At 37.1% G+C, this 16,287-nt stretch overlaps 1 protein-coding gene across 1 annotated transcript; it reads left to right on the forward strand.

Annotated features, from left to right (window-relative positions):
• The first annotated feature begins 6,675 nt into the window (after positions 1-6,675).
• On the forward strand, positions 6,676-12,376 carry LOC120636791 (uncharacterized protein K02A2.6-like). Its single transcript, XM_039908357.1, has 4 exons — positions 6,676-8,533; positions 8,617-9,437; positions 9,854-10,018; positions 11,705-12,376. Exons 1-4 carry the CDS (start codon positions 6,676-6,678, stop codon positions 12,374-12,376), a joined length of 3,516 nt encoding a protein of 1,171 aa, XP_039764291.1.
• Positions 12,377-16,287: the final 3,911 nt, after the last annotated feature.

A 16,287-nucleotide genomic window follows, 5' to 3' on the forward strand; every position in this document is an offset into this window, starting at 1 on the left:
AAGGCATTCGATTCCCTTTCTCACAACTACATATATAAAGCCCTTGCCAGTCAAGGAATAGAAAATAAATATATCAGACTCATTAGAAATATATACAGCAACAGCACAGCAAAAGTGAAGTTGGAAAGAATTGGAGAGGAGTTCAAAATAAAGAAAGGAGTAAGGCAAGGAGATCCTTTGTCTCCTAAACTCTTCTTAGCTGTGCTAGAAGAAATTTTTAGAAATCTACAGTGGGAAGAGTTGGGAATTAATATAAATGGATGCAAACTGAGATTCGCAGACGACTTAGTGCTATTTACCGATGACCCAGACACTACAAGAAATGCTAAACCAACTAGCATCAGTAAGCCGGAAAGCAGGTCTCACCATCAACACTTCCAAAACGAAGGTTATGACAAATAGGCATAAACAAACTATAAAAGTTAACAACCAAGAGATAGAATATGTGGACGAATATGTCTATTTAGGACAAATAATCTCACCAAACATGCAGATGGACAAGGAATTGCAAAGGCGAGTGAACAACAGCTGGGCTCGATACTGGTCACTCAAAGAAGTACTAAAAAGCAAAGATATTCTAATGCCAACCAAATCCAAGGTATATAACATGTGTATTCTCCCAATCCTCACTTATGGATGTCAAACCTGGGGATTGACAAAAGCTCACCAACAGAAGCTCAAAGTATGCCAACATAGAATGGAAAGGAGCATGTTGAATATTAAGCTGAAAGACAAGTGGAGCATAAGGAAAATTAGGAAGGCCACAGGAGTAATGGATGTCCCCAGAAAGATTAAGAGGCTAAAATGGCGCTGGACTGGCCATGTGGTTAGATCCTCGAAAGAAATATGGACTAAAGAAATTATATCTTGGTACCCTAGAGTTGGCAAGAGGAAAAAAGGACGGCCACAAAAAAGGTGGGAAGATGACCTGCCAAAAGGATGGCGCAGAATAGCCAGAGACAGAGCACAGATATTCATGTAAACAGCATAAATAACTTTGATAAAACCTTAAACAATGTTTAATACGTTCCGTAGTTGTCTGCAAAATTTGTTTTCTGTTATTAAATTATGTGAAAGAGGCATGGTTGTGATCATGAATGTAGATGGGTGTTTTGTCCATGACAGTTGTAGTATACAACACCAGCCTGTTACATCTGCTAATCTATGTGGGTGTATATAGAATGCAGTAGCGTGCATTGAGGCTATGTACAGGGTATGCAGATGATATAAAATGAAGAATTAATGAAAATGAAAATTAAATAAACATTTGCATATACTTTACATATGCACGTCACTGATAGAATGAATGTTTTGTTTTGCAAAAGAGCAATCGATGACTGTCCTACATCAAGCGCAGGAAGTCAATATTGCAAAGTTAGTTAAGTCTAATAATACTTAACATGAATACTGATTTATGGCATAGACGGTTAGGGTATCATTGTCTTAAAGGTATGTTCATTTCAGGATGACAAAGAAGATTTCAACAAGTTTGCGCCTGCCTGGAAGGAAAGCCTGTGGCCCGGGCTCCGAAAAGATCTACGAAACGTGTTGGCCGACCCTTGGAACTCATCCATAGTGACGTGTGGAGCCCTATGAGAGACTCCAGCTGTGGAAATGCAAGGTACTTACTCGCCCTTACTACTAATAATTTTTCTCTTCAAAACTTTAGATATTTATTCAAGAAAATGTGTGAAGTGTAAGATTGCTTTATCAAATAATTATTACGTAAGTGCGTAACATATAAAATGCCTGCGTTTTGATAACATTGGTTTTGATTTTGAATTACCATAGGGGCAGTGTTAAGTGTTTCCTAGAGAAGAAGGGAACAGCTCACCAGCTTACCTTACCGCATTGTACTCAGCAGATGTATTTGAATACCAGAAGCAACACTGAGGAAGTGTGGTCCCGACACACTATTTGTAAAGGAAACCTTTGTTTTTGGATGCATTGCCTATTCATTAATCCCGCAGTCTAGTCTACATAATAAATTGAACGCTAAGAGAAAGTTGTGCATTTTTGTCGGTTATTCAGCGTTACCGATTTATAGAACCATTAAATAAATCCAAGGAAGGTTATTCTGTATAGTAAAAAGCACATTCCTAATGTACTTTTTATTGAAAATAAATGTGCTGACATTGATGAATATCGTAATTCTCGTCTTATATAATATAAATAAATCACATGATTTTTATATGAATTAACAGATGGTGAGTCTGGCGATGACTGCTGCAACAACAGTGAGGTAGAGCAGGCCTCTACTGATGCCGAGTCTTCTGCTGAGGAAAGGCGGAAGAGAGAAAAAACGACGCGAGACGTCGGCGGCGCTATAGTTGGAGGGGAAGTGGCGACTAGTACAGAGGAGTCTGTCAGCTGCCGATCCATGCGCAGTACACGTGGTACACCGCCGACGAAATATGGCGATTATAAAATAGGTATGTAGACCAGAATTTTTGAGAAGCCACAAACATATGTGTAGGCAATAAAGTTATCAAACTCCTCTGGTGGCAAAAAGCTATGAATGTAGAGTATCTGTCACTTTTGGAGAAAAAAGTTTGGAATTCAGTTGATCCACCTGCTGATAGTAATGTTATAAAGTTAGTTTAAGTGGACATACAAATTGAAATGTGATATAGGGAGAAATTTGCGGAAAAGTGGGTTGCGGGAATAATAGTCTTTTCGCAAACTAGTATCTATGTAGAACGTTGTAATAAAATCTAAATACTACCTCTTTTTCTAGAAGTACTATCATCATTAAAAAGTTTTTGGAATTTATTTTCTTCCTTTGCATAAATTAGGTATAGGTAGGTAGGGACATAATCCCATTGCTATAGAAATTTTGGGGTTTCTGAAATCAAAAAACCGCGACAAGTAGTTTTGGCAGTCCTCTCGTGATGTTAACCTGACACTGCCTAAAGAATTCTGAAGAGACCGAAACAGTTGGAAATCTGAAGGTGTAAGGTCAGGACTATACAGCGGATGCATTACCACCTCCCAGCCAAACTATCTTAATTTTAGCTGAGTGGCTAAAGATGTGTTAGGTCTAGCGTTATCATGATGAAAAACCACACCTCTTCTGTTGATTAATTCCGGCCGCTTTCTCTAAACTTCTTGCTTTAATCTCATCAGTTGTTCGCAGTAGAATTCAGAATTGATGGTCCTGCCTGGTGGTAACAGCTTATAATGAATAATGCCCTTCCAATCCTACTACTACACACACAGCGTCACCTTGTTGCGAGTTAACCCGGGTTTCGCCACAGTCTGTGAAGCCTGATCGGCCTTTGACCGTGACCTTTTTCGCACTTTCTTGTCGTACATGATCCACTTCTCATCACCAGTTCAAAAATGGTTCGATCATGATCCACTTCTTATCAGCTCCGTCAAAAATGGTTTTGTGGTCAATTCCCAGTTCTTCAGCTACATTGTACCTACTGATTTGCCCATCTTGGTCCACTTTTTCAAAAATGGCATCCATTATATCCGTCATAGGGCTCCTCCTAACCAGAGCGAGGTGCATCTTTGACATCAAAATTTCCGGATTGAAAACGCTAAACCCAAATTTTTTTCGCGGCTTGCGTTGCATTTTTACCTTTTTTTGTAGTAAAATTTTAAAAGGTAAAGAGGAATTTCTTCATTAGATTCACTCATCTTCACACATTTTCCTAATTTGATACCAAAACCAGCCAGATACAAATAGTATAGCCAAAGAGATTTACTATAATGCGAAAAGACTTTTTCCCCAACCTATTAGATTTATTAGCTATAAATTTCATAAATAGTTCATAAATAATCGCTTAAATAAGCTTAAGTTATAAAATAAACACTGAAACAAGTATGTACATTGAACAATTTTTAATATTATTTTCTCTTCGTTACAGATTTGACTCTGTGTTTGTGAACGCGTGTGTTGAGTGGACTAATGAAGAGTTCGGTGGTTTAAACATACCCGCCGGTCGGGTCGCGTACGTGCACGGTTCGGTCGATCCGTGGCATGCGCTATGTATGACTACTACGCAGGACAACTACACGCCCGCTATCTTCTTTGCAGGTATATACTCAGTGGCGTGCATAGCCCTTGGACCCAGGGTATGCACAAGGTGTTCAACACAAACATAAAGTAAAATTAAAATTTAGATTTTAGATAGGTATGTCGGTTTATTATCAAATTACTTTACGACAGTTATATTTTTGATTGATTTAATACTATCGTCTATCTACTGCTAATTGAATAAAAGTACATACCCTGATTTACGTCACAAAATTATGACACACCATTCGGCAGCATTTTCTAAGCACACTGATGATGATAATATTTTTCCAACATATCATGTTTTTAGCGTTTTTATGAAAATTATTAAGATCACAATATCCTTTATCATTCCACACTTTACGTATATTGGACAATAAAACAAAAGGAAAGCAAATTAATCGATTGGTGTGTACAAAGCCGCTTAGCCAAGAATAGTTTTCGTAATATTTATTATTAAATATACGTGTTACTTTATCACCTTTTTTTGGGATATTTGTAACATTGGTACACTCCTTCCTTTGCGAATGATTTCTAATTTTACGATATAAGTAGGGATAGAAATTAAAGTTTTCTCTAAGTACTTTTTCCAGGCACACTGAACCCAAACAAAGACCGCACGAATATGCTTTCATTATAAAATGAATGAATAAACTATAAATTAACCTTAACACATTAAACTATCACTACTCAAACTTTTATAAGTTACTGAATTTATGCACTTAAACCGTTTATTTATCACCAACGCCATACAGCATTGTTCGAAGGTAAACAATAATGGCGATCGAATATGCTAATGATAATATTGCAATCGAAATTAGTCAAAATATGTCTTTAATTTTTTGTAAGTATGGGTACGAACGCTATTTTATTTTGATATGTAAACAATAAATAGAAACCATATTTATTGTTAACTCTCTCACTCTCCAATGATTCCTGGAAAACCTAAATTATTCATTTTTCAAAATTGAGACAGCGTTTGGTTTCATAGATTATTTTCAAAACGAAAGACTAATTCGATAATATTAGATCCTTAATTTTCTTAAAAGACACTAAAAGGTATTTACATTTGTGAATAATGTTTTTAATTCTAAAAAAAGAATAATGACCTTTAACAACAATAACAAACCAAGCAAATCATTTTATTCATAGAAAAAATGAAACACGTAATTAGAGAATAGAGAATTTATGAATGAAACTGTTCACACAAGACCGATGCTAATCTTGTAAGTACAAGCGCACGATTATAACATTACACGACACACACTACTAACTTGCACGCACACATCTAGCAGAACGATTCTTTCTTTGGGCGTGCTTATTTTATTTGATATTTCTATGCAACAGTAGAGGGCGTCATATGTCGAGTGATTCATAATAATTGATTTACCCTGCAATAGATAACATGAGATTTTTACGTGTTTTAAAAGGTAAATGTTTAGCATTTACGGTTAAAAATTAAAATACGAAGTAGAAGATTTTATTTTGTACGCTATGCGCCTCGCGCGCGCTGGTTGCGCTGACGCCTGTCTAGCGACAATTGACCTAGAAGTTTGGCCGCTCATTACTAGATGGCGCTTTCATATATTTTTTACTTAGTGTTTTTTTAACTTTAATGGTCCTATCTGAAGGCTCTTTAAGACCCTGAGGGTAGGGTATGCACTGCTTATTTGCATATATGCAATGCACGCCACTGTATATACTAATTATTAACTACTTTTAACTTATTCTTCCTAAGTGGCTTCCGCATTACTGGGTAGCGTAGGTTATTTCTTCTTTCATAGTTCTAACCGACTTCAAATAAAGGAAGAGGTTATCAATGCAGTTTTTTTTTTTTTTTTTTACTTAGATTTAAGAATACACTATAATATCAACCAATGGATTTCAGAAGCTTTCTACTTCTCCTTAAAAACATTTAACATGAGATTGTACTTTCGCTCTATCTACATTTTCTTTAATACCTATACTTATAATTGAAATGTTCTGACCAAAATTAATTTTAATGAATATGTTGGATTTGATTGATTATTAATGTTGGCGTTGGTGCGTAATAGTTACGCGGATTTGCCTGAAACTTATTCTAAGACTCGTAATCTGTCTAGATTTAAGAATTAAGGGGGATGGGAGAGATGGGGGTAATAGGTCAGGGTCTAAAGGGGTTACCATCCGTTTGACACGGGAGGACGGGGAGACCAGGCAATTTCAATGTGAACATGCTCGGATGTGGTTTATTACAGTTTAAAATACTTTTACTTTTAACCAGTTTACTGGGGAGTCTTGAGTACATTATTATGATATTTTCATTTATTTATTTGATGGGGAAAGACTTTTTACCCTTAGCACATTTGCACGCTCGCAGTCGTAGTCGATTTCGCGTATCGAAACAAAACTTTCGGTCTTAGTAAAACTTCTTACTGCAATCGTTTTAGTGTCGCAAATCCTGTATTGATTTTTATCCACTTACAAACTGTCATATATAAGTATCTACATCATTTGTTTACCTTTTCTTAACAAAAGAAAAACTAAGTGGGTAGTTTAATTAACACATGTATAGACTGTCAAGTTTTGCTACCTAGCTCAATAAACGTGTTACTATGCAATATCGTATTATTTATACATAATAGTGGCGACGAGGCGAAAATTTAATTAAAATGGACCACAAATCAGTGAAATTTAATGAATTTAATCAAAAAACGGATGTATGGGACAATTACATCGACCGGTTAAAGTTTTGTTTTGAGGCTAATGGCATCATGTTAGACGGCGCCAAACGAGCGAATTTCTTTACTGTGTGTGGAGCGGAAGTCTTTGAGACTCTTTTGGCCTTGATTACACCAAGGAAAGCTAGTGATGTGACATTTGTTGAAATTGAAACAATTTTAACAAAACATTATAGCCCAAAGCCAAATGAAATCTCCATGTCATATAAATTCTACACACGGAACCAGAATACTAATGAAAATGCATCAGAATATATTGCACAGTTGAGGAAAATTAGCTCAAAATGTAATTTTATGGAATTAGAACGGATGCTACGTGACCGGCTTGTGTGTGGTATGAAAGATCGTCGTCTACAATATGAACTCTTGAAAAAAGATAACCTGCATTATCAAGATGTTATTGATGCCATGTTAGCAGCAGAGACTGCAGGAAAAGACTACCATATGATTCATTCATCTATGGGTACAGAAAATAGCAGCACAAGTACAAACTGTGCAGCAGCAACAACAACTCAAAGCTCCTCAGTGGAAGAGATGGACATAAATGCAGTACAAACTAGATCAAATACACGACTATGTTTTCGGTGTGGTGATCGTCATGGTGGTGAATGTAGATTTATAAATGCCACCTGTCGGTTCTGTAAGAAGCGAGGCCATATTGAGAAGATTTGCTTGGTAAAGAAGAAATCTTTAAAGAGAAATATTAATTTCACAAATGATGAACACACAGATACACACTTGAATGGTATTTACAGCATTAACTGTGAAAACAAAGTATTACCATTTGTTGTTGAAGTATCATTGGAGAATATACCTGTTGTGATGCAGGTAGACACAGGTGCAAGTTTTTCATTAGTAAATGAATGCACTTGGAAGAATATAGAACATCAGAACCAACATATAACTCTTCAACCAGTGAACCTTACTCTACGTACATGGACAGATACACCTGTAATCTTACTTGGCCAAGCTAAACTACAAGCTCAATACAGAGACATCAAATGTTCACTAAATGTTATTATAGCAAAGGGTCGGGGCCCCAATCTTCTGGGACGGGATTGGCTGGGCCCATTGAATATTGCATTGAATATCAATGTTATAGCTAACAGTGATCTTGTGAACATTGAGAAGACAATTTTAAAATACAGCAACATCTTCAGGGATGGACTGGGCACATTTAGGGGAGATCCAGTGACCATACATCTCAAACCTGGTGCTACACCTAAGTTTTTCAAGGTTCGTCCAGTACCATATGCTATCAAGGCTAGAGTTGAAGAGGAAATTGATCGCTTGGTGGCTGAAGGTGTACTGAGGCCTTTATCTTATTCAGAATGGGCAACACCTGTTGTGCCAATAATAAAGAAGTCTGGAGACATTCGGTTATGTGGAGATTACCGTAGTACTGTCAACCAAGCAACTGAGTCGGACACCTACCCCATGCCAACAGCAAATGAGGTATTTGCTACAGTTGCAGGTGCGAAGTTCTTTACAACCTTAGACCTTGATAGAGCATACACACAAGTGAAAGTTCAAGACAGCACTGCTAAAATGTTAACATTAAACACATGCAAGGGTCTCTACTCCGTACATCGGTTACCTTTTGGAGTCAAAGCCTGCCCTGGAATATTCCAGAGACTCATGACAGCATTGCTAGCAGGAGTTCAAGGAGTGGCAGTCTTAATTGATGATATAATTGTAAGTGGTCCTACAATGCTGGAAATGCAACAACGACTTGAAACTGTTCTAGACAGGATACAAAAGGCTGGATTTCGTCTTAACAAGAGCAAATGTAAATTTGCTCAAGAATTAATGTAAAGTAGAAAAAAGTAGAATTTTTAGGTTTTGTGATTAATGGAGAAGGTATCCACCCAGCTCCAAGTAAAATAGAAGCTGTAGTGAAGACGCCAGAACCACAGAATGTCCAGGAGTTACAGGCTTTCTTAGGACTGTATAATTTTTATGAAAGGTTTATACCCCACAAGGCAACTATACTTGAGCCATTACATAGACTACTAGATAAGTCTCAAACATGGCAATGGACTCAACGGGAACGAGATGCATTCAATAAAGCTAAACAGTTGCTTACATTTGAAACCACATTAGTTCATTATGATTTATACAAACCACTAATTCTTACGTGTGATAGTTCACAATATGGCGTTGGGGCAGTGCTATCGCATGTGATGGAAAACGGACAAGAAAGACCGATCGCAATGAGTTCTAGGACATTAAATTCCCACGAACGACGGTATTCACAGTTGGACAAAGAAGCGACTGCCATTATGTTTGGCATTAAAAAGTTTCACAATTATTTAGCGGGGAGGAATTTTACTGTGATAACCGACCACAAGCCCCTACTTGGAATATTCGATCCAAAAAGGCCAATGCCATGTATTTTATCACCTCGTTTGACAAGAATCGCAATAGCATTAACTGCGCACGATTATAGCATTGCTTATCGACCAGGAACTGAAATCGGCAATGCAGACAGTTTAAGTCGATGGCCGCTACCTGTACCAGATCAAGAGGAACAACCTCTCTATGAAATACTACTGATGGCGGAAAATCTTAGTGATTTCCCTTTTACCGCGCTTGAAATATGCTCTGAAACGAAGAAAGATCAAACTCTCTCCCGAGTTGTTCACTTTCTACAAAGCGGATGGCCAAACAAAGTTAACGATCGTGATTTACGAGTATATTGGTTACATAGATCAGAGCTCTCTCTACAAAATGGTTGTGTATTATTAGGTTGTCGTGTCGTCATACCACGACCTCTTCGACAAACCATCTTACGCATGCTGCATACTACGCATAATGGAATTGTGCACACAAAAGCATTGGCCCGAAATTATGTGTGGTGGCCACAATTGAGCGATGATATAAATGAATTAGTAAATAATTGCACTCGGTGTCTAGAAAATAGGCATATGCCTCCAAGATCATCACACGAGTGGATCGTTCCTTCAAGACCATGGTCCAGAATACATATTGACTTTGCAGGACCATTTATGAATAAAACTTTTCTTATAGTAGTTGATGCTTTTTCTAAATGGCCTGAAGTGCTAATGACAAATAGTACTAACTCGGCATCAGTGATTCGTCATTCAAGGAACTTATTTGTGAAACCCTGGTATCAGATAACGGAACTTCTTTTGTGTCCGCAGAAATGAAATTGTTTTTAGAATCTAACAAAATTAGACATGTGACATCCGCACCTTATCACCCGGCCACTAATGGCTTGGCAGAACGGATGGTACAGACAGTGAAGGAAAAGATAGATAGATAGATAGATAAATTCTTTATTGCACACAATTTATAATATAAATTGAAAACATAAATACAAGAAGAATAACAATGCGCAAAGGCGGTCTTATCGCTTTAAGCGATCTCTCCAGACAACCCTTAATGAAAGAAGAACAGGAGTATGGAAACGGGATAGTGCAATTTTAAAAATATATAACATAAACTACATCTACTATATATAACAATAATACATAAACAGCTAATACAAATACAAATAATACAGAAATAAATACATACACATATAAACATATATATAAATATATATATATATATATATATATAAATATAAATATACACAAATACATACAGAGCAAATATATTAGTTTATGACTCCGTAGATAAATAATATTCTTTTAAACGACTTTTGAAGATGCTTAATGATTTAGACTGTCTTATGTCTCTTGGCAATCCATTCCAGAGTATAACCACCTTGACTGTAAAAGAATTTCCATACGCATGCGAGTGACTGGCAGGAACATGCAACCTGTTGTCATCCTTAGCCCTCAAATAGCACTGAACATTGCTACCAAGAAAGTTGAATCGCTCTTTTAAATATGGTGGCGTCTGAGGATAAAATAAAATAGAATATAAAAGACAAAGAGCGTGCAAGTTCCTACGTGATCGAATTGGTAGCCAGTTTAACCGAGAACGATACTCGGACACATGATCAAACTTACGTATACCAAAGATAAACCGTATACATACGTTCTGCAACCTCTCCAGTTTATCGAGCATGGTCTCTGATAAATCCAAGTAGCAAATATCAGCATAGTCTAAAATAGGTAATAGAAGAGAATTAGCTAAGAGAATTTTAGTTTTTAACGGTAGAAACTTCTTCCACCGTCTCAAGTATCCAACAGCGGCAAACATTTTGCGACTCATTTCAGAAACTTGAGGTACCCAAGACATTGTATTGTCCAAAATTAGCCCAAGGTCTCTGACTGCACTATTCCAAGGTATAACAGTACCTTCAAATAGAACAGGTGGTAACCTGTTATATGATAGAGAGGAAAGGAAATAAGAGCTGCCTATTATAGTTACTTGAGATTTACTTGGATTTACTTGGAGACCAAATGACCGACACCAAGCCGCAATTTTATTTAAATCAGTATTAATATTATCAATGGCAACGGCAAGATTATCAATAGCCGCCGATGCATAAAACTGCAAATCATCAGCGTAAAAATGATAGGACGAAGATAAAACAGATGACACTGAGTTTATGAAAATTGAAAATAGAAGCGGAGAGAGAACACCACCCTGAGGTACTCCGGAAAGAAGTGGAAGAAAGGAAGATAGTTTACTGTCCGAACGAATACATTGCTGACGATTACATAAGTAAGACCGGAACCAGTTGACAACGTGAGGTGAAATGCTGACTGTCTTTAGAACAGCCAAAAGTAGATCAAAGTCTACGTTGTTAAACGCATTACTGAAATCTAAGAGAACTAATACGGTAAGGAGTTTATTGTCGACAGCGAAACGAATATCATCGCAGACCTTGATCAAGGCTGTTGTTGTGCTATGACCACGACGAAAACCGGACTGGAGGGGGCTTAAAATATCATATCTGGTAAGATAGAGGCTAAGTTGCTGATGGACAATACGTATAAAAGATAAAAGCTAAAAGCTTTAAGCTAAAAGCTTAAGATAAAAGCTTCGGAAGATGGATGGATCATGGGAAATAAAAATTCCAAATATGTTACTAGGTCTTAGGGTGACTCCGTGTTCTAAAACAAATAAAAGCCCTTCGGAACTTTTGATGAATAGACGCCTACGCACGGTCTTAGATTCTTTGCACCCTGATAGCCTGCAGTATAAAAAGGTTGAAGGTCAAATAATAAATAATGCACAACAGAAAAACAGAGAAACTAATGTGGGACAAAAAATAATGTACAGAAATTACACAAACGGGCCAAAATGGTTACCTGGTCAAGTTTTCGAAAAAGATGGCCCATCTAATTACAGAGTACAAACTGAAGATGGTGCAGTTTTACGGCGTCATATAGATCAAATAATTAAAGTACAAAATAGAGAGAAAACAAGTGACATACTTGGTGGAAACAACAATGAGAGGAGTAATGCAGAGACTGAGGAAGATAAGATTGATCAAAATGAACAGAATAATGATTTAGGAAGCGGATCAGAGCAAGAGTCAGAAAATGATCCTATTATTGAAATACCAAGTGCAGAAAAATGGGAAGAGATGTTAGGAATACCTAAATCAGCTGAAATTGAAACGTCAGGGGGGAAGATCAGAACTAAACGAAATGTTCATTCTAAAGTTCCATATTCTAGACCCAGTTGTTTTAATGAAAATAATGAATAAATTGATTACTTTATTTGTTTAATTTTATGTTATATTTTTAATAGTGTACTGTGGATTTCTTGATTTAAATTGTTAAACTTTAGTTAATTTACATGACATACTTGGGGGAAAGGTATGTCATATATAAGTATCTACATCATTTGTTTACCTTTTCTTAACAAAAGTAAAACCAAGTGGGTAGTTTAATTAACACATGTATAGACTGTCAAGTTTTGCTACCTAGCTCAATAAACGTGTTACTATGCAATATCGTATTATTTATACATAATACAAACGTTCCTTTTAGATCTACTGTCTAGGCTGTTGAAGTGTTTATAGGCTTTAAAACAGGGTTTGGATATACATTGAATTTAACTGAAGTATACTGCTACAATACTCGAAAGCAACTGTACCAGCGACGCTGTACTGTATTGCCAGTGAACAAACTTTTACTAAGGGTAGAAACTGTTACTTCCTAAAGTTGTATAATTTTAAACACTAACTCTTTTGATCACATTGTCCGTGCAGTCCTGGCTAGGAATAAGACTGCTCCAGATCTTTCCGTGGTGATGGATGGAAAAGGATGATCACTTGTGATGATGGAGCGACTAAACTGGAGAGCTCTACAGATATTCATGTAAACAGCATAAATAACTTTGATAAAACCTTAAACAATGTTTTTTACGTTCCGTAGTTGTCTGCAAAATTTGTTTTCTGTTATTAAATTATGTGAAAGAGGCATGGTTGTGATCATGAATGTAGATGGGTGTTTTGTCCATGACAGTTGTAGTATACAACACCAGCCTGTTATATCTGCTAATCTATGTGGGTGTATATAGAATGCAGTAGCGTGCATTGAGGCTATGTACAGGGTATGCAGATGATATAAAATGAAGAAAATCTCCAGTAAGATCTATAAATACTTACGGGTAGGCTTTTTGTAACTCTTACAATGCTTATCCTTAAGTTTTGTATAACTCGTACTGGAGACCTTCTTCATTTTATATCATCTGCATACCCTGTACATAGCCTCTATGCACGTCACTGATAGAATGAATGTTTTGTTTTGCAAAAGAGCAATCGATGACTGTCCTACATCAAGCGCAGGAAGTCAATATTGCAAAGTTAGTTAAGTCTAATAACACTTAACATGAATACTGATTTATGGCATAGACGGTTAGGGTATCATTGTCTTAAAGGTATGTTCATTTCAGGATGACAAAGAAGATTTCAACAAGTTTGCGCCTGCCTGGAAGGAAAGCCTGTGGCCCGGGCTCCGAAAAGATCTACGAAACGTGTTGGCCGACCCTTGGAACTCATCCATAGTGACGTGTGGAGCCCTATGAGAGACTCCAGCTGTGGAAATGCAAGGTACTTACTCGCCCTTACTACTAATAATTTTTCTCTTCAAAACTTTAGATATTTATTCAAGAAAATGTGTGAAGTGTAAGATTGCTTTATCAAATAATTATTACGTAAGTGCGTAACATATAAAATGCCTGCGTTTTGATAACATTGGTTTTGATTTTGAATTACCATAGGGGCAGTGTTAAGTGTTTCCTAGAGAAGAAGGGAACAGCTCACCAGCTTACCTTACCGCATTGTACTCAGCAGATGTATTTGAATACCAGAAGCAACACTGAGGAAGTGTGGTCCCGACACACTATTTGTAAAGGAAACCTTTGTTTTTGGATGCATTGCCTATTCATTAATCCCGCAGTCTAGTCTACATAATAAATTGAACGCTAAGAGAAAGTTGTGCATTTTTGTCGGTTATTCAGCGTTACCGATTTATAGAACCATTAAATAAATCCAAGGAAGGTTATTCTGTATAGTAAAAAGCACATTCCTAATGTACTTTTTATTGAAAATAAATGTGCTGACATTGATGAATATCGTAATTCTCGTCTTATATAATATAAATAAATCACATGATTTTTATATGAATTAACAGATGGTGAGTCTGGCGATGACTGCTGCAACAACAGTGAGGTAGAGCAGGCCTCTACTGATGCCGAGTCTTCTGCTGAGGAAAGGCGGAAGAGAGAAAAAACGACGCGAGACGTCGGCGGCGCTATAGTTGGAGGGGAAGTGGCGACTAGTACAGAGGAGTCTGTCAGCTGCCGATCCATGCGCAGTACACGTGGTACACCGCCGACGAAATATGGCGATTATAAAATAGGTATGTAGACCAGAATTTTTGAGAAGCCACAAACATATGTGTAGGCAATAAAGTTATCAAACTCCTCTGGTGGCAAAAAGCTATGAATGTAGAGTATCTGTCACTTTTGGAGAAAAAAGTTTGGAATTCAGTTGATCCACCTGCTGATAGTTATGTTATAAAGTTAGTTTAAGTGGACATACAAATTGAAATGTGATATAGGGAGAAATTTGCGGAAAAGTGGGTTGCGGGAATAATAGTCTTTTCGCAAACTAGTATCTATGTAGAACGTTGTAATAAAATCTAAATACTACCTCTTTTTCTAGAAGTACTATCATCATTAAAAAGTTTTTGGAATTTATTTTCTTCCTTTGCATAAATTAGGCATAGGTAGGTAGGGACATAATCCCATTGCTATAGAAATTTTGGGGTTTCTGAAATCAAAAAACCGCGACAAGTAGTTTTGGCAGTCCTCTCGTGATAACATCACCTGACACTGCCTAAAGAATTCTGAAGAGACCGAAACAGGTGGAAATCTGAAGGTGTAAGGTCAGGACTATACAGCGGATGCATTACCACCTCCCAGCCAAACTATCTTAATTTTAGCTGAGTGGCTAAAGATGTGTTAGGTCTAGCGTTATCATGATGAAAAACCACACCTCTTCTGTTGATTAATTCCGGCCGCTTTCTCTAAACTTCTTGCTTTAATCTCATCAGTTGTTCGCAGTAGAATTCAGAATTGATGGTCCTGCCTGGTGGTAACAGCTTATAATGAATAATGCCCTTCCAATCCTACTACTACACACACAGCGTCACCTTGTTGCGAGTTAACCCGGGTTTCGCCACAGTCTGTGAAGCCTGATCGGCCTTTGACCGTGACCTTTTTCGCACTTTCTTGTCGTACATGATCCACTTCTCATCACCAGTTCAAAAATGGTTCGGTCATGATCCACTTCTTATCAGCTCCGTCAAAAATGGTTTTGTGGTCAATTCCCAGTTCTTCAGCTACATTGTACCTACTGATTTGCCCATCTTGGTCCACTTTTTCAAAAATGGCATCCATTATATCCGTCATAGGGCTCCTCCTAACCAGAGCGAGGTGCATCTTTGACATCAAAATTTCCGGATTGAAAACGCTAAACCCAAATTTTTTTCGCGGCTTGCGTTGCATTTTTACCTTTTTTGTAGTAAAATTTTAAAAGGTAAAAAGGAATTTCTTCATTAGATTCACTCATCTTCACACATTTTCCTAATTTGATACCAAAACCAGCCAGATACAAATAGTATAGCCAAAGAGATTTTATTACATGTTCATACATACTATAATGCGAAAAGACTTTTTCCCCAACCTATTAGATTTATTAGCTATAAATTTCATAAATAGTTCATAAATAATCGCTTAAATAAGCTTAAGTTATAAAATAAACACTGAAACAAGTATGTACATTGAACAATTTTTAATATTATTTTCTCTTCGTTACAGATTTGACTCTGTGTTTGTGAACGCGTGTGCTGAGTGGACTAATGAAGAGTTCGGTGGTTTAAACATACCCGCCGGTCGGGTCGCGTACGTGCACGGTTCGGTCGATCCGTGGCATGCGCTATGTATGACTACTACGCAGGACAACTACACGCCCGCTATCTTCTTTGAAGGTATATACTCAGTGGCGTGCATAGCCCTTGGACCCAGGGTATGCACAAGGTGTTCAACACAAACATAAAGTAAAATTAAAATTTAGATTTTAGATAGGTATGTCGGTTTATAATCAAA

Source organism: Pararge aegeria (assembly GCF_905163445.1).
Source record: "Pararge aegeria chromosome W unlocalized genomic scaffold, ilParAegt1.1 SUPER_W_unloc_2, whole genome shotgun sequence".
NCBI lineage: Eukaryota > Metazoa > Arthropoda > Insecta > Lepidoptera > Nymphalidae > Pararge > Pararge aegeria.